At 35.7% G+C, this 24,632-nt stretch overlaps 1 protein-coding gene and 1 long non-coding RNA gene across 2 annotated transcripts in view; one reads left to right on the forward strand and one right to left on the reverse strand.

Annotated features, from left to right (window-relative positions):
* Positions 1 to 338: 338 nt before the first annotated feature.
* The window catches only part of LOC113634238 (protocadherin Fat 4-like), a 43,557-nt gene continuing 19,263 nt past the window's right edge, over positions 339 to 24,632 (reverse strand). The window contains exons 11-35 of the mRNA XM_047822360.1: positions 24,352 to 24,490; positions 24,072 to 24,244; positions 23,856 to 23,966; positions 22,839 to 22,922; positions 22,600 to 22,755; positions 22,027 to 22,159; positions 21,756 to 21,928; positions 21,604 to 21,678; positions 10,284 to 10,287; positions 7,384 to 7,439; positions 7,023 to 7,208; positions 6,690 to 6,934; positions 6,461 to 6,603; positions 6,305 to 6,378; positions 5,590 to 5,670; positions 4,755 to 4,910; positions 4,431 to 4,569; positions 4,150 to 4,322; positions 3,939 to 4,049; positions 2,947 to 3,030; positions 2,708 to 2,863; positions 2,135 to 2,267; positions 1,864 to 2,036; positions 1,682 to 1,786; positions 339 to 785 (exon numbers count right to left, since the gene is read on the reverse strand). Coding sequence (XP_047678316.1) covers positions 1,691 to 1,786; positions 1,864 to 2,036; positions 2,135 to 2,267; positions 2,708 to 2,863; positions 2,947 to 3,030; positions 3,939 to 4,049; positions 4,150 to 4,322; positions 4,431 to 4,569; positions 4,755 to 4,910; positions 5,590 to 5,670; positions 6,305 to 6,378; positions 6,461 to 6,603; positions 6,690 to 6,934; positions 7,023 to 7,208; positions 7,384 to 7,439; positions 10,284 to 10,287; positions 21,604 to 21,678; positions 21,756 to 21,928; positions 22,027 to 22,159; positions 22,600 to 22,755; positions 22,839 to 22,922; positions 23,856 to 23,966; positions 24,072 to 24,244; positions 24,352 to 24,490 — 3,054 coding nt within the window. The 3' untranslated portion in view covers positions 339 to 785; positions 1,682 to 1,690. The remainder of the gene's footprint in view (positions 786 to 1,681; positions 1,787 to 1,863; positions 2,037 to 2,134; positions 2,268 to 2,707; positions 2,864 to 2,946; positions 3,031 to 3,938; positions 4,050 to 4,149; positions 4,323 to 4,430; positions 4,570 to 4,754; positions 4,911 to 5,589; positions 5,671 to 6,304; positions 6,379 to 6,460; positions 6,604 to 6,689; positions 6,935 to 7,022; positions 7,209 to 7,383; positions 7,440 to 10,283; positions 10,288 to 21,603; positions 21,679 to 21,755; positions 21,929 to 22,026; positions 22,160 to 22,599; positions 22,756 to 22,838; positions 22,923 to 23,855; positions 23,967 to 24,071; positions 24,245 to 24,351; positions 24,491 to 24,632) is intronic.
* LOC125146191 lies at positions 16,682 to 20,530 on the forward strand. Its single transcript, XR_007144690.1, has 2 exons — positions 16,682 to 16,913; positions 19,316 to 20,530. It is a non-coding gene; the product is annotated as an uncharacterized LOC125146191 (long non-coding RNA).

Genomic DNA, 24,632 nt, shown 5'->3' on the forward strand with positions numbered 1-24,632 from the left:
TACAGATCTTCCACATACCAAATGTAAACATATTATGCTGACTGAAGTGCCTGATTAGCTCCTAATTATTCATTGTTGTCTATTATTGGGTTGTCTATTATCTCTGTATAGTCTATAATGTTTTGTGTGCTCATCTATGTTTATGTTCTAGGCAGTTCTCGTAGTTCAAGCTTAATAAGAAGGCCCTTTTCTTATGTACCCAGCCTTTCAGACAGTTTTTTCTTCAGCTTGATGTCCAAATAATGTTGGTTCTCATATATGGAGATGAATGGTTAAATGTTTAAACACACAAACGAGCTATTATATTCCACAGACAAGAAAAAGATGACATTTGTCAGTTTTGTTTCATACATTGATCTTTATTTTTCTTCTGAGTAGTTTAATGAAGCGGAAGTAATAAGTAAGCTATTATGAATTTTTGCAGCAACTATTCTTTACTGTATTTGCATAATTTTGTGTCAAACTATTCATAAGAGATAGATAAAACTCAGTTGGTTCAAAGTGGGTTTTTCTACAGGCACCATATGTTGAAATTCTCTCATCATATAATATACTTTATTGTAGTCCTCCTTATAGCTTATTCAGATATTTGTTAAGACATGAGCAAAATGCACTATATACTGTATATACTGTATGCAATAAACTACCTGCATAGCACTTATGTTCAGAATGTGGTTTTAGCTTAATGGACCTTTTGCGGTCTCACAGATCCATGAGACAGGGATCAAAGATTATCACAAGCAATAATGTTGAAATCTTGTCTTCGCCTGAGGAACTATTTTCTCCTGCAAAACAAATATAAAAGATAAAACTATGATTATATTTGGAAAATATGGTTTAGTCATGCTGCTGTTGTTATACAGTCTCAGTACCCCAGCAAATATATATAGAAGCAATGCATGGGCAGAGATTTTGTTTGAACATTTAAGGTGTTAAAGTGTGAATAGTAAAAAAACTAAGTTAATTAAAAAAATTCATCTTGGTTATATCCTCAATGTCATTACATAATTTCATAATTAGACATCATACATAATTAGCTATTATAATTACATAATTATCTATCTATCAAGGTCCACTTTTCAGAAGGGCAAATGTGTGTGAATGTGTGTGTATGCTATAGATTCGGTATTTCTAATAGACTGGTACCCTATCCAGGCTTTACCCTGCCTTGTACCCTGTATCACCTGGGATTTGCTCCAGTTTCCCCGTGACCCAGAAGAATAAGTGGTGTATAGTATGGAAGGATAGATGGAAGTTAAAGACACAGAAGCTATGGTGGAAAACATAGCAAAGACTCTTTCAATTTGTAAAATTATTCCATTATTCTTTGTGGCATAAACAAGAATTCCTGTATCTTTCGCTGTGTATTTTGTCCTCCACCTTCCCAGATTACAAGCTACTAACACCAGTTTTTATTTTTTATCAGGACAAAAATGATCATGGTAGAGCAGATAAAGTGTTAGAGTGTTATTTTTATTTTACATTGTCTAAACTATTTTTATGTTTTAAGTTACAATATTAGTTCAATATTGGATTTTGGTTGTATTACTGGATCATTTTCTTATGATTCGGTTCATTTCAGTTACAGTGTGCCTTACCCTAGTGAAGAGACAAATATAATTGTATCACTATCCCAAATATTCATGGATTCACCTATGTAATGAAGAGAAATCTGCCTTACCAAGGTTTCTCAAACTGTTACAGTAATAACAGCCTTTCCTCTGCTTTGGAGGCCATTGCCCTGCATATCTGCTGCCTGAATCTCCAAGGTGTATTCAGGGTATTTCTGAAATAAATAGTGTTCACAACTGAAATCTCTTCTTTACAACATCTGGTGAGTTTAATCCTTGTTTCTGCTCTTACCTCTCTGTCCAGTCCATCAGTTTTCACTTGAATCACTCCACTGATGGGGTTGATCTCAAACATGTCGAGTTGTGGCAGTGCAGGATCTTGACTGATGATGGAGTATCTGATATTTGCATTTTCAGTCTTAGGATCATCTGCATCAGTCGCTGAGATGGTCATGAATTCAAATCCTTTGCAAAAGGTTAATGATTATAGTGAAACATTGCTGGAATAAATAATAAAGTAATTAAGTTTATCAATGCTTTCAACACAACATTGATCTAGCTACCTGGTTTTGATGCTTTTGGTACACTGCCCCGAAATGGATCTTGGGTGAAGACAGGCTTATTATCATTCTGGTCAATCACGGAGATGGTGATTTGTGTTGGCTGCTCATTTATACCACCTCTATGGACTTGAAGCTAGTTAGAACAAAAATATTTTTTATTTTTAGAAAATGTGTTGTCTTAATGTGCTTTGACTAAATGTGTAATGTCTTAATTTTTCTTCCAACAGACAAAGTCTGGAAGTTGGATGAACGGCATGCAAATAATGCAGAAATCAAAGTGATGGTCAAAGTCTACACATAAAATGTGGCAGATTCTACAAGATGTTTAGCACAATTTACTAGCAAATTTTGTTACTGATTAAAGTGTACCTAAAAGCAAAGGATTGTCATAAGTCTTTAGTGCTGTTACTGCTGTTTTTTTGTTTAATTTAATTATTACCGAAGGCTTCTTTGCTTACAGAATTTGTTTATGCGGCTAAAAAAATTGCATAGCCTTGTATCAGAAGATACAGCCAAACTGTTTTTAATTTTTGTGCGACTACAACAAAGACAAATTTGAAAACTTCCGCTTACCACATACTCATGATTGGTCTCTCTGTCTAAAGTCCTTGTTACAGACAGCAAACCACTGTCTTTATCCACAGTGAAAAGTCCCACTGGAGGCTGGTCTGCTCCTTTTCCAGTGATGCTGTACACAACCTTACTTTGTTTATCATGGTTGGACTTAATCTGAAAACAGGAGTGATAATTTCACTTGAAATAAAAGATACATAGGGAAGATTATTGGCATTTGCCTACAGTCTGAAACAAACCTTGGCTAACTGTTTAGGGAAAGGTCCTCTGTCATTCTCTGGGAAGCAGATTGGAGAAATCTCCCATGTCCCAGGAGATGAAGGCTGTAGGACAGACAAATGTAGCCTTCACATATAAAAGTAAAATTTGCTTGTAAGTATCAGCAACCTTTTCGGGAATTTATATTTGCTCTCTGTATCATTAAGGCTAAAATACTGTCAGAAATTCCTGCTCTATACTGTACTTCTGAACATCTCCTACTGACATAATTAATAATGTAATTAATTAAAATCATGCCTATACATAAAACTAACCCAAAATCTCTGAGTACTTGTCTTGGTTCAATTTCCACACTAATCAAGAAGGCTCTCCAGCACCTCTTCTTCCTGAGATTATTGAGGAAGAACCACCTTTCTAGAGCTATCTTGAAGAACTTCTACTGCTGTGCAGTTGAGAGCATCCTCACCATTCCAACATTGACTGTAAAGCACTACAGAAGGTGGTGAAAACTGTCCAGCGCCTCATTGAGACCCGACTTCCTGCTGTTGAGGTCGTCCAGAGGAAGCGCTGTCTGTTTAAAGCTTGAAGCATCATCAAGGATACCTCTCACACAGCCTATTAACTGTTTACCCTCCCAACCCTTAACGTACCTGCAGTCCAAGGCCAACTAAGGAGCAGATTTTACCCCACAGCAATCTCCTTACTGAACTCTTTTACTCACAGTACCGAACCCCCCCCCAATTCCTCCATATTGATAAACCCCTCAGAACTGCAATATATCATTGTATATATTCTCTGTATGTGTGTATATTCCATATTCCCCCTAACCTCAATATTACTTGTTTTACATGAATGCTGATTCTGAGTAGAAAGAAAATACATATTTTAATATCTGAAGTTCACTTATTTATTAATTCTTGGACTGGATCTATGAGGCTAATGTGGCTAACAGATAAGGGAAAACTTAGTACCAAGTGAACACCATGCAAACTGCATGTAGAAACCATCTTACCTTGGTTACGTCCTTGCTGTTAATCACAAAAATAACAGCATCTCCGGTGCTTGTCAAGCCATTACCCTGCATATCGGCTGCTTGAATCTTCAAGACATATTTAGAATGTTTCTGGAAAGATGATGTTTAAAATCCTAAGTGTTATAATTAATTGATACACACAACTTTATTGTTGTTCATCGATGTTAAGATATTAGATCTGTGCTCTTACCGAAAAGTCCAGTCCTTCAGCGTTCACACGAATCACACCAGTAATAGGGTTGATCGCAAACATGTTTGGTTTTGGCTCTGGTGGATCCTGACTGATGATGGAGTACCTGATATCAGAGTTTTCAGTGTTAGGATCATCTGCATCTGTGGCACTGATGGTCATAAACTGAAATCCTATAGTAAGAGGGTAATGAAGATTGTGAATCCTTGTACAGACTGGAATAGATAATAACCGTATTAGCTTTATCAAAACTCTCAACACAACACACTGATCTAAGCTACCTATTTTAGACGCATCTGAAACACTGCCAATAAACGGATCTTGGGTGAAGACTGGTTTATTATCATTTTGGTCTACTACCTGGATGGTGAACTCCACAATCTCATCATGTATATTGTCACCCATTAAATGGGCTTGAAGCTGTAAAAAAAAAAAAAAGTAAACATGTTAAAAGACTAAGGCCTTGACCAGCATTCTTTTATAAGACCAAGTTGTGAATTTTCACACTGAATTCACATTTGAACCTAATATAATTTTACAGGCTGCTAAAGAAAGCACATCAAGACAGATCCATACAAATGTCTTTATTTATAAGAGTCTCTTACCACATACTCATCCTTTGTCTCTCTATCTAGTGATCTTAACACATAAAGCTTTCCTGTGTTTTTGTCCATAACAAATAGTCCCACTGGAGGCAGGTTTGCTCCGCCACCACTGATGACATACTTCACTCTAGATGTTTTGGCATGACTGGACTTGAACTAGACATAAGAAACAACAGAAACAACAAAATATACAGTACACTATAATATATTTAGGCAAATCTACTTATTTTTGGTGTACATTTTTTAGAAAAACATGACATAGCAGTTAAAATGAACATTTAAATTGTTTTAAAGTGCTGACATAAATAACTGTCTTATATTTCAGCTTATTTAAAGTAGCTATCCACTGTTGTAGAAGAGGTTCCCAGATGTTTTTCCTTTTAATTTCCCGTCTAAAATCAACCCAAACTGCATTTATTAAATTTATAGACTGTCAAGGCCAGGTTATTTAATGCAACGCCAAATCTATATATCTTAATTAAAAGAGAAAATAAAGCAGATACAATTAGTTTACCATGAGCTCAGAGTAGTGACATTTTGTAATGATAGACAATATATTATTTTTATTCATGTACATTATTTATATTCATTTTACCAGTTGATTATTGGTAGAAATAATAGCAACAATATATTTTGTGAGTGTTTACATGGTCAAGAAATATAATTAAAGTCCTGTTGTTGTCTTCTATTGTGGAACATATGATCACCCACAAAACATGTGTGTGTGGTGTTATATGACTCAGTATAATCAAATTTGTGATTTGCATTGGTTTAAGTTTGGAAAATAGTGGTGAGAGGTATTTAATAGTGAAGATTTTAGAGAAGTTGCACAGACCTCTGCTATCTCCTTAGGAAAATGCTCCTTAAATCCCCCTTCATTTTCAGAGACGCGGATTGGAGGAATCAGCCGCATATCCTAGATTTAAATTAAAACAAATAATAATAATGATTCAGATGTGGTCCTATGATGTATTTCATTTCATATATCTTGACTGTTAGTTTAGTAAAAATTCTGAAGTGACATTAATAACTGATGTAACGGGCTTAAATTAGTCTTCTCTTCTTACAGTAATAGGCCTGTTGTGTTTCACAATTTAAGGAAAAAGCATTGCAAGAGATTATAGACATCTCACAGCAGTATGATTTTCCATAAATAAACCAACAAAATATATTTTTCATGAGATAATGTTTCTGTTGTTGCAGGTTGATTTGGATTGCTTTCACTTGCACTGGCAGCATCAGCTTCGCTCTCAACTGCTTAGTTGTATAAATGAGATAAACCTAAGTCAGTGTGGATAAGATCATCTGCCAAAAGGTCATAATTGGCCAAGAAACTACATAGCAGACAAAAATCACAATTATGTAAATGCAAAGATTTTCGCTTATATGTGTAAATACATTTGATAAACAAATATAATAAATAGGGCTGGGCATGTTGACGCATTATTATCGAGTTAACACATTAATTAATCAATTACCTCTGACAATTATTTTATCATGCATTAACACAGTTGTTTATTATTATTATTATTATTATTATTATTAATTACAATCGTTGGAGCATTATCATTCACATCCTCCAGCTCAATAATAAGTGTACCAGTTCCAGTTGCTGGGAGGGCATCTGCAAACACATGGAGATACTGGTAAGATATAAAAACAAAGACAAGACAAACAAGAGAAAAGAAGAAAAGGGAGCTGTTTACCATCATCTATCGCTAGAATTAGAGCTCTGTATTTGCCATCTTTCACAAAATTTGATTCTCTGTCCATAGGACTCCTGACTTTGATTAGTCCAGTGTCTGGGATAATAGTCAGCCAGCCAGCAGGATCATTGCCTAAACGATACCTGAAACACACAGAATAATACCAAGTTACTATAACAGTGCCACAGGAAAAACCCCAAAAACATCCAACATTGAGGCATCCACTTACGTCAATTTCTGGTTCCGGTATGTGTCCGGATCAGTGGCAGTGTACACGGTCAATTCACTGTTAATTGCTAGATCTTCAGGTTTGGAAACAATCATCTCCTTGGGATCGAACACTGGAGCCTCGTTCACATCAAGAACATTTACAATAACAGTAGCAGTGGAGGTAGGCAAAGCTTTAGCAAAGGGAACCTCATTTTCCACAACTACCAGCAATGTGAATTTGTTGTTGTTCTCATAGTCCAACCCCTGTGAAAACAAGTATGTTAAAATGAGAAGTACAATTTCATATCAGGGACATGTAACTGACAACACTTCAACAGGGTTGGTGCTGTACCTTGATCGTGGTAATGATGCCCTTCTGTTTGCTTGGTCCTGTGCTTATGCTGAAAAATCCATTTGGGTTACCACCAACAATCCTAAACTTTGCTGCCCAGGCAGATGATTGTGGTTCATCTTCGTCAATCACTGGCAGTTTTACCACCGTAACTCCCACTTTATCCTCTGGGACAGTAACATTGAACTGGCAGGGGAAATGTTTGCATTAAGAATAGTGAAGATTTTTTTTATTAAAAATTTGAAAGCTTGAAAAACCTCTAAACAGAGAAAGTATTTAAAGATTTGGAGCAGACATTCATTTCTAAAGCAACTGAAAGTCCTACAGATACTAAACTAATCTATATTAAACATTGCCTTACCAAGTTCTTGACAAATTTAGGTGCATTGTCATTGCTGTCTGTGACCGTAATAATAGCTGTTCCAGGAACTGCGCGGCCTTCCCCCACCATATCTGCTGTATCAATTTTCAAGGTATATTCTCTATATTTCTTTAAAAGAACACACATCATAACTTTAGAACCACATTCAACTCTGCATTTATGTGCAAAAGTGTTCATCCAAAATGGAACATTTACAGTTTACACACACCCCAATATTAAACAGTTGACAAGAATGCAATATTTCAAACCAAGTTCAAATAAATACAGTGAGCAACATTAGCTATAAACACCTTACTAGATCGTTACTTTTTCCTTCCCCAATTTAAATGCATCAAACAATAAAGTTGTGTGTAAGTGTGGATAAGCCAAAAAAGGTTTCTGTCAGATTTATACATTTACATCGTATACGTACACACATCAATTTAAACAATGCCTTCATTCCCATTGTACCTAGCTGAATCCTTTTTTTTGCATATGGTGCAAAACGCCTCAAAAACGTTGTCCACTTGTTTTATGACGAAAAGAGTTTTTATCCAGCCACGCTTCATTAAATTTACATTTCCCCATCACCTCAGAATGAAATTGGTAGCTAGCTAACGTAAAAACAAACTTTATAAACATATATGCGTGCATCAGTCAACCTTTGTGAGATTTTCATTGTTTGAGCTCGCGCTTCTCCTTTGCTCGTTGTGTTGTGTTGTAGTCTATGGCTGTGGTGTCGTAGCGCATGATCTTCCTTTACTGAAGGTATCGCATGTTCGCAGTATTTTGTACGATGACCCGGGGCTGTGTTGCGTTCTCAATTATTGGTTCCGCCACTCTTTTATACTACGTCATTTAATCAAAATTATCGTGGTTGACAAATGAAACTTTTGAGGAAAATTACAATATGGAGAAGTTACATACAGCACAATTTTTAAGACCCAGACATCAAAATTCAAAACTTTTTAAAGACTTTTTAAGGTATTATTTCCAAATTAATAAATTCAATGCTTTTAAGACTTTTTAAGACCCTGTGGGAACCCTGCGTCAGCATCAAAAATCAAAACATTTTGGCATCTCTTGGTCAAATCTCTCAGAACAATACGCCAGAACAATACACCATTCAGCAATACATGTGCAGAGTGTGTTATTGGATGAAGCCAGTGATGGCTCACAGCACACAGCGAAGCCTCAATCCAGCTTGAAATGAAACATGGTCATTTGTAGCAGCAACTAATATAATATTGCAAAAGAAGCCATTGCACACACACTTGTACAGACTAGTGACAATTAGGCTGGATGCAACTATAGCCAGTAGAAAAAGCTGATTTGTGCACTTACCTCTCTGTCTAGTCCATCAATATTCACTCGGATTGCTCCACTCACAGGGTTAATCGCAAACATGTTAGGATGGGGTTCTGGTGGAATCTGCTCAACAATGGAGTACCTAATAACAGCATTGTCAGTGTTTGGATCATCTGCATCAGTGGCACTGACTGTCATGAACTCAAAGCCTTCAAAGAGGGAGGAAGACATGAGCACCATGTGACTCAGAGCATTGGTTAACATATTCAAAAGTAAGTGTACATATGCCCATCCCACCCATACAACATGCACTAACATTCAGAAGTATGGCATTACAATAAATGGACTGATTTTGGATCATAAAGGATTTAACAAAACTACCTGGTTTTGAAGCTTCTGGTACACTGCCAATGAATGGATCTTGGGTGAAGATAGGAAGGTTATCATTAGCATCCAACACTTCAACTATAACCTTCATTTCAGGTTCTACAACAGCATCAGTAAGTGACTCAGCATGGACTTGCAGCTAGAGTTAACAGAAACAGGTTAAATTACTAAAATGTGCAAATCCTGAAACATGAGCAGAAGTTTTTATTTTTAAAAAATCAACCAACAATAGATGCTACTGTTTGCCAACAAACTTCAAAGCAGATACCAACAAACTGAAAGGACTCACCACATATTTATCTTGTTCTTCTCGGTCAAGAGGCCTCCCCACAAACATCTGACCGTTGTTTTTGTCTATTGTAAACAGTCCCACTGGAGGCAGGTTTGCACCAACACCAGTGATTCTGTACACCATCTTATTTTCTTTTTCATGACTGGATTTAATCTGTGCACAAAATGTGAGAACTTGATATAAAAAGATGCACAGGGAAAATCTATCTCAGATTAAGATTAGCGCTACATACCCGCACAAGCTTACTAGGGAAAGGACCTCGGTCATTCTCCAAGATTCTGATCGGTGGAATGACCCACTCTCTTTTTCTCCTCCGCAACCCGTTTGATTTTGGAAACTCCAGAATCGGAATCGAGGGAGATTGAAGCTATAGAAAAGCAATAAACAAAAGAGGTTTAAACTAATGGTTTTTATTTACCTTTGGTTTATAAGTCACAAAAATTGGAGGAATGTTACTCAATAACATGTTTAAGAGCACTGATACTCATCCAGCTGTAACACCAAGATAAAATACTTTATTAATGTGTTTAAAGGAGAAACTGGCATTCTTGGATAAAATAGAATTAGTCAATACACCTCCAGGAATGGCTAAAGATCCATAAATTACAGGACACAAAAAAATAAATAAAACTCGGTAAGATCAGATATTTAACCACCTTTATGAGACAAACAAACAAACAAAAAAAAGCCTTTCTGTGACAGAAATCCAAGTGAACAAGACTTCTGGATTTGACTGGATGTTTGTGTAACTTATATCCTTCAATTTTAAAAATTGATTTTTTTCTACAGAAGAGTAGAAAAAAAATTGCAAATTACAGTTTACCTACTTGTGACCTTTTTCTTTTTTGGTACAAGTGCTATATTACAAGCAAAGGGTGCTTTCAACAAAGCACTAGTTAAGAAGTATTACTACTTTTCTAATACTACTTTACCCAGATGTAACTTCTTTGGGAATAATTTGAAGTAAAATAATTTTTGGTCATGCTATACATAAAATGACAATATTTCAATCTCTTAATCTCTTGTTTAGAAATAGAACTGATGAAACTCACAAATGTACACATATGTAAATTTAAATGTGTGCTTATACAAGGAATTTTAAATACCAGTCATATGAAAGTGACTGGTATTTAACTGGTATTTAAGTGACATTGAAGTGAATTGGATCCATAATTTTGCTAACAAAACTATTATAAAATATCTTTGATCAATCCGATTTATGCCCCTATATTGCTCACCCTTTAAGGATTACACATTTATAGAGGAAAGAATACTGTGGAAGCACAGAAGACAAATTTCTGTAGTTTTGTCCAGCAGGTGTCAGAATAAGACGTGTACCTGCTCAAGCTCAGATGCCTCAACATCTTCCTGCTGCTCCTTATGGCGGTTAGCACTATCCTCATGTTCCACTCTCACCAATGCAGTGTGTTTCTGTCCCTTGGAGTCCCACGCGTGGACAGAGAACCCTTTATGGCCATTATGGAGAGTGACCTGTCTCTTCAGCTTTACTGTGCCATCTGAATCTACATGAAACCGCTTATCAGCAGTGTCAAAGATGGACTGTGTCCTTCCGCTGCAGTCATTGAAAACAACTAAAGAATTCATAGAAACATTAATAATGTATTATTAGAAGTATTAATAATGTAGAAGTATTAATAATGACGATTTTGGCACTTATCTTGTTTAAAACACTGGCTGTACAAATTGCAGTCAAACCAAGACTAGAGTTATAAGCTTATAGTTGAATAGCTAAAATATTCATGCATTAAAAACAAATGATATGGACCATCATGCACTTTGTCTAGGCCTCACAAAAACAAAACCACAACGTTTGGCATAACACACACCAGGATTTGATGAGGACTGCAAAGTCATAAGCAAGGTAAAGGACACCACATTAGGTGTCAAGAATATTAGAAATCTCTGTAGTGAGGACCGAGAACTAAATCAATGTCAAATCAAAATTAAATTGCTATCAGTCAGTCTGCATGGGAATGGGTTGAACTGAGGATTTCTACATGGCATTTCATGTAAAAATGAAGCTAAATCCACCAGTTGATGCCAAGCTTTTGTTTGACAATCACACACACACACACACACACACAAAAAGCCATCATATATATATAAATAAAAAATAAAGATATTATTAACCTGATCTTGTATATAACTAAACAAAATAACTTAAATAACTGAACAATCTATTTGGCTGGTCAGTTCAATGTAGTTATGGCTCAATAATATAGCCTTGATAGATGGTGTTAGTCCAAGGGGAGAAGGGGGGGAGAGAGAGAGAAAAAAAACGAACATAAATATAATTTGAGAGTTGGGCAGTCACTATATAAGCTTTGAGGAAGTAAAGCTTACCTACTTTTGTTCAAAATTGTATTTCCACACCCACAGAAACTCAAGAGTGAAAACACTGCAGTAGCTCTTCAGCCATTCTAATTCAAATCATCTAGCACCTCGAAGGTGATGCACAAAACCCAGCATTTTCAGGTAGTTAAAGGAAAAAGCACCACTTATTCAAGTAAAATACTAGTGATGAGCTGCTGGGTGTTAAACACAATACGTGAAACTAAAAGAAACCCTAATTAAACAAAGCAACTCACACACCGACAGACAGATAGACAGACAAAAAAAATTAAACACACACACACACACACACACACACACACACACACACACACACACACACACACACACACACACACACACACACACACACACAGGGCTTGGTTTTAAAATTCACTAAACTTAAGGACCAAGATATACTCTAGAATTAAACCTTGTTCACTACAACTCATAAGTGTAATATTTGAGATGATAGTGTTACCTGCACCGATCCTTGTGCCCCTCTGCAGGTGAGACCTGTGAACTGTGAGGACAAACACATCTGAAGTAAAGCCTGGGGAACATGGCGTCGCTTCCACACCGCAGAGGACCTGAGGAACGAAGGGAGATCAAAGTGGAAACAGTTCATTAACTTATTTATATGTTAAAGAGGAGGAAAAACATTTTTGAAATAGTTTGACTCATTTCTAAACTTCTTGGTCAAAGCGACACGCTCAAATTCTAACAAGAACAAACGTTGCGTGAAGCCAAGAGGAAAAAACAGGTAAAAATATTCACCTGTAGTAAAACGATCAAAACTCCCAACCATGTGTCCAATTTAATCTCCATTTGCGTAATGAAAGTCCAAAATATAATCCTTTTAGTTTGAGAGACCAAAGTGCGCCGAGGCCGAGTGGAGATTTTTTAAATTGTTGGTGTGATTTGAGGAAATGAGCTTCAGCGGGTAGTTTCGGATGATCACCTTCCTTACAGACTTGTGTATCTACACAAACACTCATGCACTGTCAGTGCATTTATGCTTCCTAGTGTTACTCCAGTGAAACACACTGCTCACATGTGAAAAAGCTGCAGCCTGTAAGGTTCAGGGGGGAGTCAGAGGGGAGATAGATAAAAAACAGGTAATGCAGTTTGGCATCCACCAGAAGTGCAAAGAGTAACAATTGTGCAAATAGACAAGTGCTGATAAATATGTAGCATATGTACAGCATGTAATATACATATAGATATATATATGTAAACATATGTACAGCATGTAATATATATATATGTGTGTGTGTGTGTGTGTGTGTGTAAACATGTGTACAGTGAATAAATATTAAAGCTATAGCAGTGCAGAGATGTGTGGACATTGTTGAAAAGTACAAGTAAATGGTTCTAATTCTATGGCACTGTGCTGTGCAGACACTGTTGTGAAGGAACAAGAAGTAGAAGGTTATAAGATTATGGCATTAAAAAAATGTTCAAACTGATTAAATGAAATGCCTTTCCAACTACGTCAGCAAGTCTCTTGGTCTTACTACTCATTTGTTGTAAATGTGTTTGTTTTACTGCAATTATTTAAAGAACCTTCATCTGAGCTCTGTAAATACATACATACATACACACACACATACACACACATACACACATAATATTTGTAAGTTTAAAACGAGTGGGAGATGAGTTCCCAGTAAACGTTATTACAAAATCTTAACAGGCAGCTTACTCATGATTCCTTTCCTACTCATCATCTTCGACTGGTTAGACATGTATTAATAATGCAGTAGAGTTTATGGGCTGCTTTATACCGCTGGCTGGGAAAAATGGATCTAATAGCCAGCTTTGTATTTTAGTCATGTTCTACCTATGTATATATTTCATTTATTTAATTACATTGTAAGATTTATTGCATATGAACTTGTCACTGTGTCACTTGTATCTTCATTAATAGGAACATTGGCAAGTAAACAAACATAAAATCTTGCACAATATCTTTTTAATAGCAATGAAACATACTGCTGTTTTCCTCCAGTTTGATCATGAGTTTTCAATTTGATCTCTCTCTCTCTCTCTTTCACACACACACACACACACACACACACACACACACACACACACACACACACACACACACACACACACACACAGTTTATTTATCACTATTAATAGAAAGGGGGATCTTACTTTTTTCCACACAGATAAAAATATTTTGGTTTGCAGTAACAGTAAAAAAAAAAAAGGGGGGGGGGGGGGGTCGGTCGGTCGGTAGGTCTATATATATTTTTTCCAAGTTTCAATGTAAAAAAAAAGTACAATTTGGTGATGGTGATTACGTAGGTATGACTTTAAACAAATTAGCATATCGTCACTGACTGGGTCTTCAACCCGTGCCTTCGGGCGCATCATTGCAAACCTTATATTGATGCTGGACACAGTTTTTCTATAACTTCGTGCCAAGTTAAAGCGGTATCGAGCTGTTTTAATGAATTTTTTAGAAGTATTATGGTTCACGAACCCGTTAATATTGTTTTATTGCTTTTGTATTAGTTGTTGAGTAAAAAAAAAAAGGTAGGTCTTAACGCAAATTTACAACCGGCAAGTCTGTCCGACTTAAAGCAAAAAAAATAAAAAATTGAGTCGGTCCTAAATTGACAGGGTCGGTCGCTTTACGGCAAACAAGAATATTTTTAAGGATGGCCTCAGGGATTTTTTTAAATTCAGGGTTGCCAGGTGTAGATAAATGTCACACATGTAGCACTGTATTTCAGGACAATAGATAAATATAAAAGTTTCACAGGAATGATGTGCTGTTGTAAATAATATATAATAAACTTATAAATGAGTAATTAATTCGCAGATTTTTACATCAATGCATTTAAGTTCAAAGCAGGACCCAAAGATTCGCATGAGATGAGAGCACTTCATATGATCCATAGTACACGTTTTATTGAATAGATTGAATTTAAAACATTAAAATCACTTTCAAAAGATGGAATAAAATAATAACAATAATTATAATAAATCCACCAGATCCCAAACAAAAAAGTAAAAAAGTTTAAAGGAGAGAAAAAGCTACCACTTTATAACCATGGACATGGCAACAGGACAGTTCTATTTCCAGTTCCTCTATGTTATCATAAGATTATCTAAAACAATTAAATGGTACACAAATAATGATTATTAATAATATAAAAAATATAAAAATTCTGTTAAATAATTTTTTAAATAATAAAATAAAAAAGTCCTCTAAAATGTTATATACTATATATACAATATAATTACCTCAGTCCATTTACCAGCTGCAAAATGCAATTCATAACATTTGGACTGTTCTTAAATAAACCCTGTCCTGACAAAACTATCTATAAACACATTTACAGGCAGATGATGGTTTATGAATGTTGTCAATAGAAACCTGCTATGGTCTTACAAGAAAATCCATCCAGCTGCTGTGCTGAATCACCATATGTCACTTTGAAAAATGTCTAGGATGCGTTAGTGTACACTTAGTGTAAGTGAGATCTTGACTTCAGCATTGACAAACATGCTTCTTTTTAATATCTCGGTTATGTCTGAAGTATTTCAATGGAATTTTGTTATGAAGAGGACCTTGACTGGTTTGTTTTGGTGCCTCTTTATCAATTTGTGATAAATTGTGTAAACATAATTTGTGTGCCAGGGAGGAATCCTGGTTTAGAAGAGATTGTTCTTTAACTAAAGCACCAAATTTCAGAACCTCTTAATGTATTAGTTTATTTAAAAGAAATGATGAAGGTTAATAATAATTGAAAGTTAGTTCAAAGTATACAGAAAACACACACAGGATTCCATGTAATCATGCATCCAGTTAGTGAAATAAAGGTACATTGTGACATTTTACTGTTAACCTGATACGATCATTTCCACTGACGTAACAGTCTTTCTGTTGAAATTCTTTTTGCCTCACAGACAAAAGGTTATTATTCATTATGAAGACACTAGTACTTTTGATATTAATTTTAAATGGCTCCCCTGGTTCCTGAACTTGGGTTACTGTCACACAGCCTCCTCCACTTGTTTATCCAGTTTTCCAGTTTCCTCCCAGCTCCCACAAACAAGTAAATTGGTAGATAAATTGTCAACAGTAAAAATTGCCTTTAGGTGTAAATTGATGTGTGCATGGTGAACTGTGTTGAACTGACAGCAGTCTTTCTAGCATAGGCTCCAGATATTGACCTTGATCTGGCTAAAACAATTACTGAAGAAGAATGAATGAACATTCATTGTATTAGTGTGGGAAGAAAACATTATAACATTGGGCCATGTAGTTGAACCGTTACTTTCCTGTTTTATAAATTTTCTTTTGCTGAAAGAGAAACAAAAGTAGTTTTTCAGTGTAAGACAGATACTGGCGATAAAGATTCTGTGTTTGATTGGCAATATATGCTGAATTCCAGTACAGACTTTAAAGTGACGTGACATATGGTTAAGTATGGTGACCCATACTCAGAATTTGTTCTCTGCATTTAACCCATCCGAAGTGCACACACACCCGGAGCAGTGGGTAGCCATTTATGCTGTGGCGCCCAGGGAGCAGTTGGGGGGTTTTGGTGCCTTGCTCAAGGGCACCTCAGTCGTGGCCGGCCCGAGACTCGAACCCACAACCTTTGGGTTATGAATCAGACTCTCTAACCATTAGGCCATGACTGCCCCTACTGAATACTAAAATACTTTACTGAATAATTTACTGAATACTAAAATTTGTTTGACATGCATTATATGATATGTACTGTATGTTCCTGCATTTAGCGTACCTGTCAATTTGAATTTATTATTCCATAATTTGACATATTTTTGATCTAAATGATTAAGGAACTTTCCAGGCTAAGATTAGATTTTCTATAAAGTCGCCTATTTTGCATTTGTGTCAATTAGTAAAAGCATGTCTATGTAAAGACAATATACTTTTATTGAAATATTTGTAAGTTACATATTAAATATTACTTTTCAACAAACAGAACAGGAAAGAAATTAAAGACAAATCAGAACAAAGTCCTTCTCACTGACCTTTATTTTTAATCCTGTGATGAAACATTTCTATCTTGATAAAAGCGGTCACTTCCAGGATGAACCTGGAGACCATGAACCTGGCCTGATGAAACATTTCTATCTTGTTAACAGCGGTCACTTCCAGGATGAACTCTTTGAATGGTTTGATGAGTTAAAAAACAAGGTAAATCTTATGTCATACCATTTACACTCACTTGATTTCACCCGTAATTATGTACCTATCTTTTAGATTTTGCACTCTGTTAGACAACACTCTCCATAATCAAAACACCAACCAAGGGAATAGTTTTTAGAGGAACGCTGCTCATCCATCAGATACACATCCAAAACCATGTGGACTCTATATAACACAGTCCATTTATAGTCTTCTGGTGATTCTTGATGGATTTAACACATTACTTAGGTGCTTTATGTTGTTTCTGCCTCTAATTCATCACCTGCGTAATTAATTTTAGATCTAGGTTATGATTATGAATAAAAGGACGCAGGGAAATGCTGCCCTCTAGTGGCCATCTATAGAGTTATTATTAATTTCAGTATAAAAAATAAGTTTTAAACACTAACATAAATCAATTAGGTTATCTATCTATCTATCTATCTATCTATCTATCTATCTATCTATCTATCTATCTATCTATCTATCTATTTTAACACATTTTCTGTTTCTACAGAGAAAGGAACTTTAAATATAAGCCCACAATCACAACTGAAAAATGAGAGGGTCAAACTGCTCTGATCCCAGATAATTACAAAGAATGAAATTACAAACAGTTACAAAATGTTGTAGAAAGGACATTATTTACATTTACATTATTTACTGCCCATTATCATCCAAATTAGGATGATGTTCCTTCTGAACCTGGTTCCTTTCAAGGTTTCTTCCCCATATCATCTCCTTCCTTCCACCGTCACCACAAGCTTGTTCATTGTTAAAGATAAATACTAACTTAATTTTAAACTTCAATAAATTTTATTCTTTTTCCAGCAGAAACTGCTTTGAGACAATTTGAACTTGGAAAAGCTCTGTACAAATAAATTGAATTAAATAGAATTCCAAAGAATATATGAAAATGAAATTAAAGAAGTTATATCTTAATCATTGTAATCTTTGTGAAAGAATAGATAAAATTGTTCTGTGGATTTTTATTCATGTTTTAACTTTTGCTTTAGTTACTTATTTACACATTTACATATTGAGAGGAGGGGGGGCACGGTGGCTTAGTGGTTGGCACGTATGCCTCACAGCTCCAGGGTTGGGGGTTCGAAGCACAAGAAGGCATATAATACACAGACTGCAGTAAATGACAGTTTCACTTGAATAAAAGTAGAAAAATGTAAACATCCAATTTTGACACATGTTAATGATTTAATTTTTCTGATAAACCTTTTGGATATACATGCTTACTACTAGCACAAATTCATTCACAGCATGTTTCAGTCACAGCACAGCATGTATCAGAGACAGAAATATATAATAATAATAATAATAATAATAATAATAATAATAATAATAATAATAATAATAATAATAAAAAATAAGGATAAAAATAAATAAATGAATATATACAATTCAACGTGACAGAGGAAAAGAAAGAGTCCTTGAGATGATATGAGAAAGAAACCTTGAAAGGAACCAGGCTCAGAAGCGAACCCATCCTCATTTGGGTGACACTGAACAGGAAATATAAACAGTAAATGTAAATAATGACCTTTCTACAACAGTTTATAGTAGTGCAATGAGAGCTGATAAGGAACTAATGGGTTAGACTTGATTGCTGATGAAGACCAGACCATATAGACCACCAGATTTACTCTGTAATCAGAAAGCTTATGGCTGCCTGTGGACCTTCTGGCTTCTCAGAGTTAAGCAGGAAGAAGTTAGTAAGCATCCACTGTCTAATACAATACTATGTTTATGAATAATTGCACTGAGGGGTAGCATATATGGGGAGAAAAGCAATGGGCCTAAAACAGAACCTTGCGGAACACCGAACATTCCCTTAGTTTGTTTAAAGTAGTCACCATTTAGATCTACGAACTGATATTGTTCTGTCAAATAAGACCTGATCCAGGAGAGGGCTGTCCCTTCAACAACAACAACATGTTCCAGCCTATCAAGTAGAATAGCATGGGGTCAATGGTATCAAAAGCTGCATTAAATCAAGCTACACCAGCAAATAGACACAACCCTGATCAGAGGCCACAAACCGGTCATTTACTACTTTAATCAGCCCTGTCTATGTGCTATCATGAATATTATTCCCATGTAGGTATGAGTATAACTGCTGAGCTACAACCTTTTCTAGGATCTTGGAGATAAAGAGGATATATCTGTCATAATAATAGACAAAAACATTCTTTATTCATTGTAATACACAAAGTCTTCATGGCTTGAACCCATTGATTAATCATTAACTGTACAAACAGGAAAAAGTACATGTATGTTTTACTGCTTGGACAGCAAATGATTAACCAGTGTGTTCAATCAGCAGCTACAGAAAATTTGTAAACATGTAAGATTTGTAAAACGTACAGTCATTAAAACAATCTGCCTTTTTGTTTTAGTCATCAATACTGCTTGCATGAACATCCCATCCTCAGTCACAGTGTCCCAATCAGGACACACATTTGCTTATGTAACGGAGTCTCCTCTTCTGGGTCGGCTACATTCAGTGTGGATGAGGTCAGGGCTCAGTGCAAGACAATAATTGCAATCTGAGTGCCCTTCTTGCCCAGAGGACAATACAACACTACCAGAAGGGGCAGCTGACCTACCTCACATGTTTGTAAAGGCAAAAAAGAAGATTATTTAATGGTGCCATTAATAATGTTAACGTAAAAACTTTTGTAACTGGGGTACAGAGTTTAACATGGTTGTCAAACCCATCATGGATGGACTCAGGAACAGCATTGCAGTGCTGAACAAGTAATACCACTAAACTCACTCCACTGGAGAATTGGTATATATGAATCTGGGGTTCAAGTTAATCTCAGACTGTACTGGAAGTCCATGTGTTGTAATGTTGCTCTGTTTAAAGTATGAATATACTTTCACTACACTTGCTTGGATTCATTCTTAAATGTGCCATGTAAAAAAAATCTATTTTTAGAATTATGTTTCCTTGTGCAAATTCTTACAGATCTTCCACATACCAAATGTAAACATATTATGCTGACTGAAGTGCCTGATTAGCTCCTAATTATTCATTGTTGTCTATTATTGGGTTGTCTATTATCTCTGTATAGTCTATAATGTTTTGTGTGCTCATCTATGTTTATGTTCTTGGCAGTTCTCGTAGTTCAAGCTTAATAAGAAGCCCCTTCTTTCTTATGTACCCAGCCTTTCAGACAGTTTTTTCTTCAGCTTGATGTCCAAATAATGTTGGTTCTCAAATATGGAGATGAATGGTTAAATGTTTAAACACACAAACGAGCTATTATATTCCACAGACAAGAAAAAGATGACATTTGTCAGTTTTGTTTCATACATTGATCTTTATTTTTCTGCTGAGTAGTTTAATGAAGCGGAAGTAATAAGTAAGCTATTATGAATTTTTGCAGCAACTATTCTTTACTGTATTTGCATAATTTTGTGTCAAACTATTCATATGAGATAGATAAAACTCAGTTGGTTCAAAGTGGGTTTTTCTACAGGCACCATATGTTGAAATTCTCTCATCATATAATATACTTTATTGTAGTCCTCCTTATAGCTTATTCAGATATTTGTTAAGACATGAGCAAAATGCACTATATACTGTATATACTGTATGCAATAAACTACCTGCATAGCACTTATGTTCAAAATGTGGTTTTAGCTTAATGGACCTTTTGCTGTCTCACAGATCCATGAGACAGGGATCAAAGATTATCACAAGCAATAATGTTGAAATCTTGTCTTCGCCTGAGGAACTATTTTCTCCTGCAAAACAAATATATCAAAAATAGAGATAAACTATGATTATATTTGGAAAATATGGTTTAGTCATGCTGCTGTTGTTATACAGTCTCAGTACCCCAGCAAATATATATAGAAGCAATGCATGGGCAGAGATTTTGTTTGAACATTTAAGGGGTTAAAGTGTGAATAGTAAAAAAAACTAAGTTAATTAAAAAAAATCATCTTGGTTATATCCTCAATGTCATTACATAATTTCATAATTAGACATCATACATAATTAGATATTATAATTACATAATTATCTAACTATCAAGGTCCACTTTTCAGAAGGGCAAATGTGTGTGAATGTGTGTGTGTATGTGATAGATTCGGGATTTCTAATAGACTGGTATCCTATCCATGCTTTACCCTGCCTTGTACCCTGTATCACCTGGGATTTGCTCCAGTTTCCCCGTGACCCAGAAGAATAAGTGGTGTATAGTATGGAAGGATAGATGGAAGTTAAAGACACAGAAGTTATGGTGGAAAACATAGCAAAGACTCTTTCCTTTTGTAAAATTATTCCATTATTCTTTGTGGCATAAACAAGAATTCCTGTATCCTTTGCTGTGCATTCTGAGTCCTCCACGTTCCCAGTTTAGAAGCTACTAACACCAGTTTTGTGATCATGGTAGAGCAGATAGAGGGTTATTGTGTGTTATTATTATTATTTTTTTATTTTACATTGTTTAAACTATTTTAATGTTTTAAGTTACAATATTAGTTCAATATTGGATTTTGGTTGTATTACTGGATCATTTTCTTATGATTCGGTTCATTTCAGTTACAGTGTGCCTTACCCTAGTGAAGAGACAAATATAATTGTATCACTATCCCAAATATTCATGGATTCACCTATGTAATGAAGAGAAATCTGCCTTACCAAGGTTTCTCAAACTGTTACAGTAATAACAGCCTTTCCTCTGCTTTGGAGGCCATTGCCCTGCATATCTGCTGCCTGAATCTCCAAGGTGTATTCAGGGTATTTCTGAAATAAATAGTGTTCACAACTGAAATCTCTTCTTTACAACATCTGGTGAGTTTAATCCTTGTTTCTGCTCTTACCTCTCTGTCCAGTCCATCAGTTTTCACTTGAATCACTCCACTGATGGGGTTGATCTCAAACATGTCGAGTTGTGGCAGTGCAGGATCTTGACTGATGATGGAGTATCTGATATTTGCATTTTCAGTCTTAGGATCATCTGCATCAGTCGCTGAGATGGTCATGAATTCAAATCCTTTGCAAAAGGTTAATGATTATAGTGAAACATTGCTGGAATAAATAATAAAGTAATTAGGTTTATCAATGCTTTCAACACAACATTGATCTAGCAACCTGGTTTTGATGCTTTTGGTACACTGCCCCGAAATGGATCTTGGGTGAAGACAGGCTTATTATCATTCTGGTCAATCACGGAGATGGTGATTTGTGTTGGCTGCTCATTTATACCACCTCTATGGACTTGAAGCTAGTTAGAACAAAAATATTTTTTATTTCCAGAAAATGTGTTGTCTTAATGTGCTTTGACTAAATCTGCAATGTCTTAATTTTTCTTCCAACAGACAAAGTCTGGAAGTTGGATGAACGGCATGCAAATAATGCAGAAATCAAAGTGATGGTCAAAGTCTACACATAAAATGTGGCAGATTCTACAAGATGTTTAGCACAATTTACTAGCAAATTTTGTTACTGATTAAAGTGTACCTAAAAGCAAAGGATTGTCATAAGTCTTTAGTGCTGTTACTGCTGTTTTTTTGTTTAATTTAATTATTACCGAAGGCTTCTTTGCTTACAGAATCTGTTTATGTGGCTAAAAAAATTGCATAGCCTTGTATCAGAAGATACAGCCAAACTGTTTTTAATTTTTGTGCGACTACAACAAAGACAAATTTGAAAACTTCCGCTTACCACATACTCATGATTGGTCTCTCTGTCTAAAGTCCTTGTTACAGACAGCAAACCACTGTCTTTATCCACAGTGAAAAGTCCCACTGGAGGCTGGTCTGCTCCTTTTCCAGTGATGCTGTACACAACCTTACTTTGTTTATCATGGTTGGACTTAATCTGAAAACAGGAGTGATAATTTCACTTGAAATAAAAGATACATAGGGAAGATTATTGGCATTTGCCTACAGTCTGAAACAAACCTTGGCTAACTGTTTAGGGAAAGGTCCTCTGTCATTCTCTGGGAAGCAGATTGGAGAAATCTCCCATGTCCCAGGAGATGAAGGCTGTAGGACAGACAAATGTAGCCTTCACATATAAAAGTAAAATATGCTTGTATTAATTTGCATAAGTATCAGCAACCGTTTTGGAATTTATATTTGCTCTCTGTATCATTAAGGCTAAAATACTGTCAGACATTCCTGCCTCTATACTTCTGAACATCTCCTACTGACATAATTAATAATGTAATTAATTAAAATCATGCCTATACATAAAACTAACCCAAAATCTCTGAGTACTTGTCTTGGTTCAATTTCCACATTAATCAAGAAGGCTCTCCAGCACCTCTTCTTCCTGAGATTACTGAGGAAGAACCACCTTTCTAAAGCTATCTTGAAGAACTTCTACTGCTGTGCAGTTGAGAGCATCCTCACCATTCCAACATTGACTGTAAAGCACTACAGAAGGTGGTGAAAACTGTCCAGCGCCTCATTGAGACCCGACTTCCTGCTGTTGAGGTCGTCCAGAGGAAGCGCTGTCTGTTTAAAGCTTGCAGCATCATCAAGGATACCTCTCACACAGCCTATTAACTGTTAACCCTTAACGTACCTGCAGTCCAAGGCCAACAGGCTAAGGAGCAGATTTTACCCCACAGCAATCTCCTTACTGAACTCTTTAACTCACTGTACCGAACCCCCCCCCCCCCCCCAAAAAAAAAAAATCCACCATCATATTGATAAACCCCTCAGAACTGCAATATATCACTGTATATATTTTCTGTATGTGTGTATATTCTATATTCCCCCTAACCTCAATATTACTTGTTTTATGTACATGAATACTGATGCTGAGTAGAAAGAAAATACATATTTTAATATCTGAAGTTCACTTATTTATTAATTCTTGGACTGGATCTATGAGGCTAATGTGGCTAACAGATAAGGGAAAACTTAGTACCAAGTGAACACTATGCAAACTGCATGTAGAAACCATCTTACCTTGGTTACGTCCTTGATGTTAATCACAAAAATAACAGCATCTTCAGTGCTTGTCAAGCCATTACCCTGCATATCGGCTGCTTGAATCTTCAAGACATATTTAGAATGTTTCTGGAAAGATGATGTTTAAAATCCTAAGTGTTATAATTAATTGATACACACAACTTTATTGATGTTCATCGTTGTTAAGATATTACAGTAGATCTGTGCTCTTACCGAAAAGTCCAGTCCTTCAGCGTTCACACGAATCACACCAGTAATAGGGTTGATCGCAAACATGTTTGGTTTTGGCTCTGGTGGATCCTGACTGATGATGGAGTACCTGATATCAGAGTTTTCAGTGTTAGGATCATCTGCATCTGTGGCACTGATGGTCATAAACGGAAATCCTATAGTAAGAGGGTAATGAAGATTGTGAATCCTTGTACAGACTGGAATAGATAATAACCGTATTAGTTTAACAAAACTCTCAACACAACACACTCATCTAAGCTACCTATTTTTGACGCATCTGAAACACTGCCAATAAACGGATCTTGGGTGAAGACTGGTTTATTATCATTTTGGTCTACTACCTGGATGGTGAACTCCACAATCTCATCATGTATATTGTCACCCATTAAATGGGCTTGAAGCTGTAAAAAAAAAAAAAAAAGTAAACATGTTAAAAGACTAAGGCCTTGACCAGCATTCTTTTATAAGACCAAGTTTTGAATTTTCACACTGAATTCACATTTGAACCTAATATAATTTTACAGGCTGCTAAAGAAAGCACAT

The sequence above is a fragment of the Tachysurus fulvidraco genome, chromosome 1 (genome assembly GCF_022655615.1).
Source record: "Tachysurus fulvidraco isolate hzauxx_2018 chromosome 1, HZAU_PFXX_2.0, whole genome shotgun sequence".
Lineage (NCBI taxonomy): Eukaryota > Metazoa > Chordata > Actinopteri > Siluriformes > Bagridae > Tachysurus > Tachysurus fulvidraco.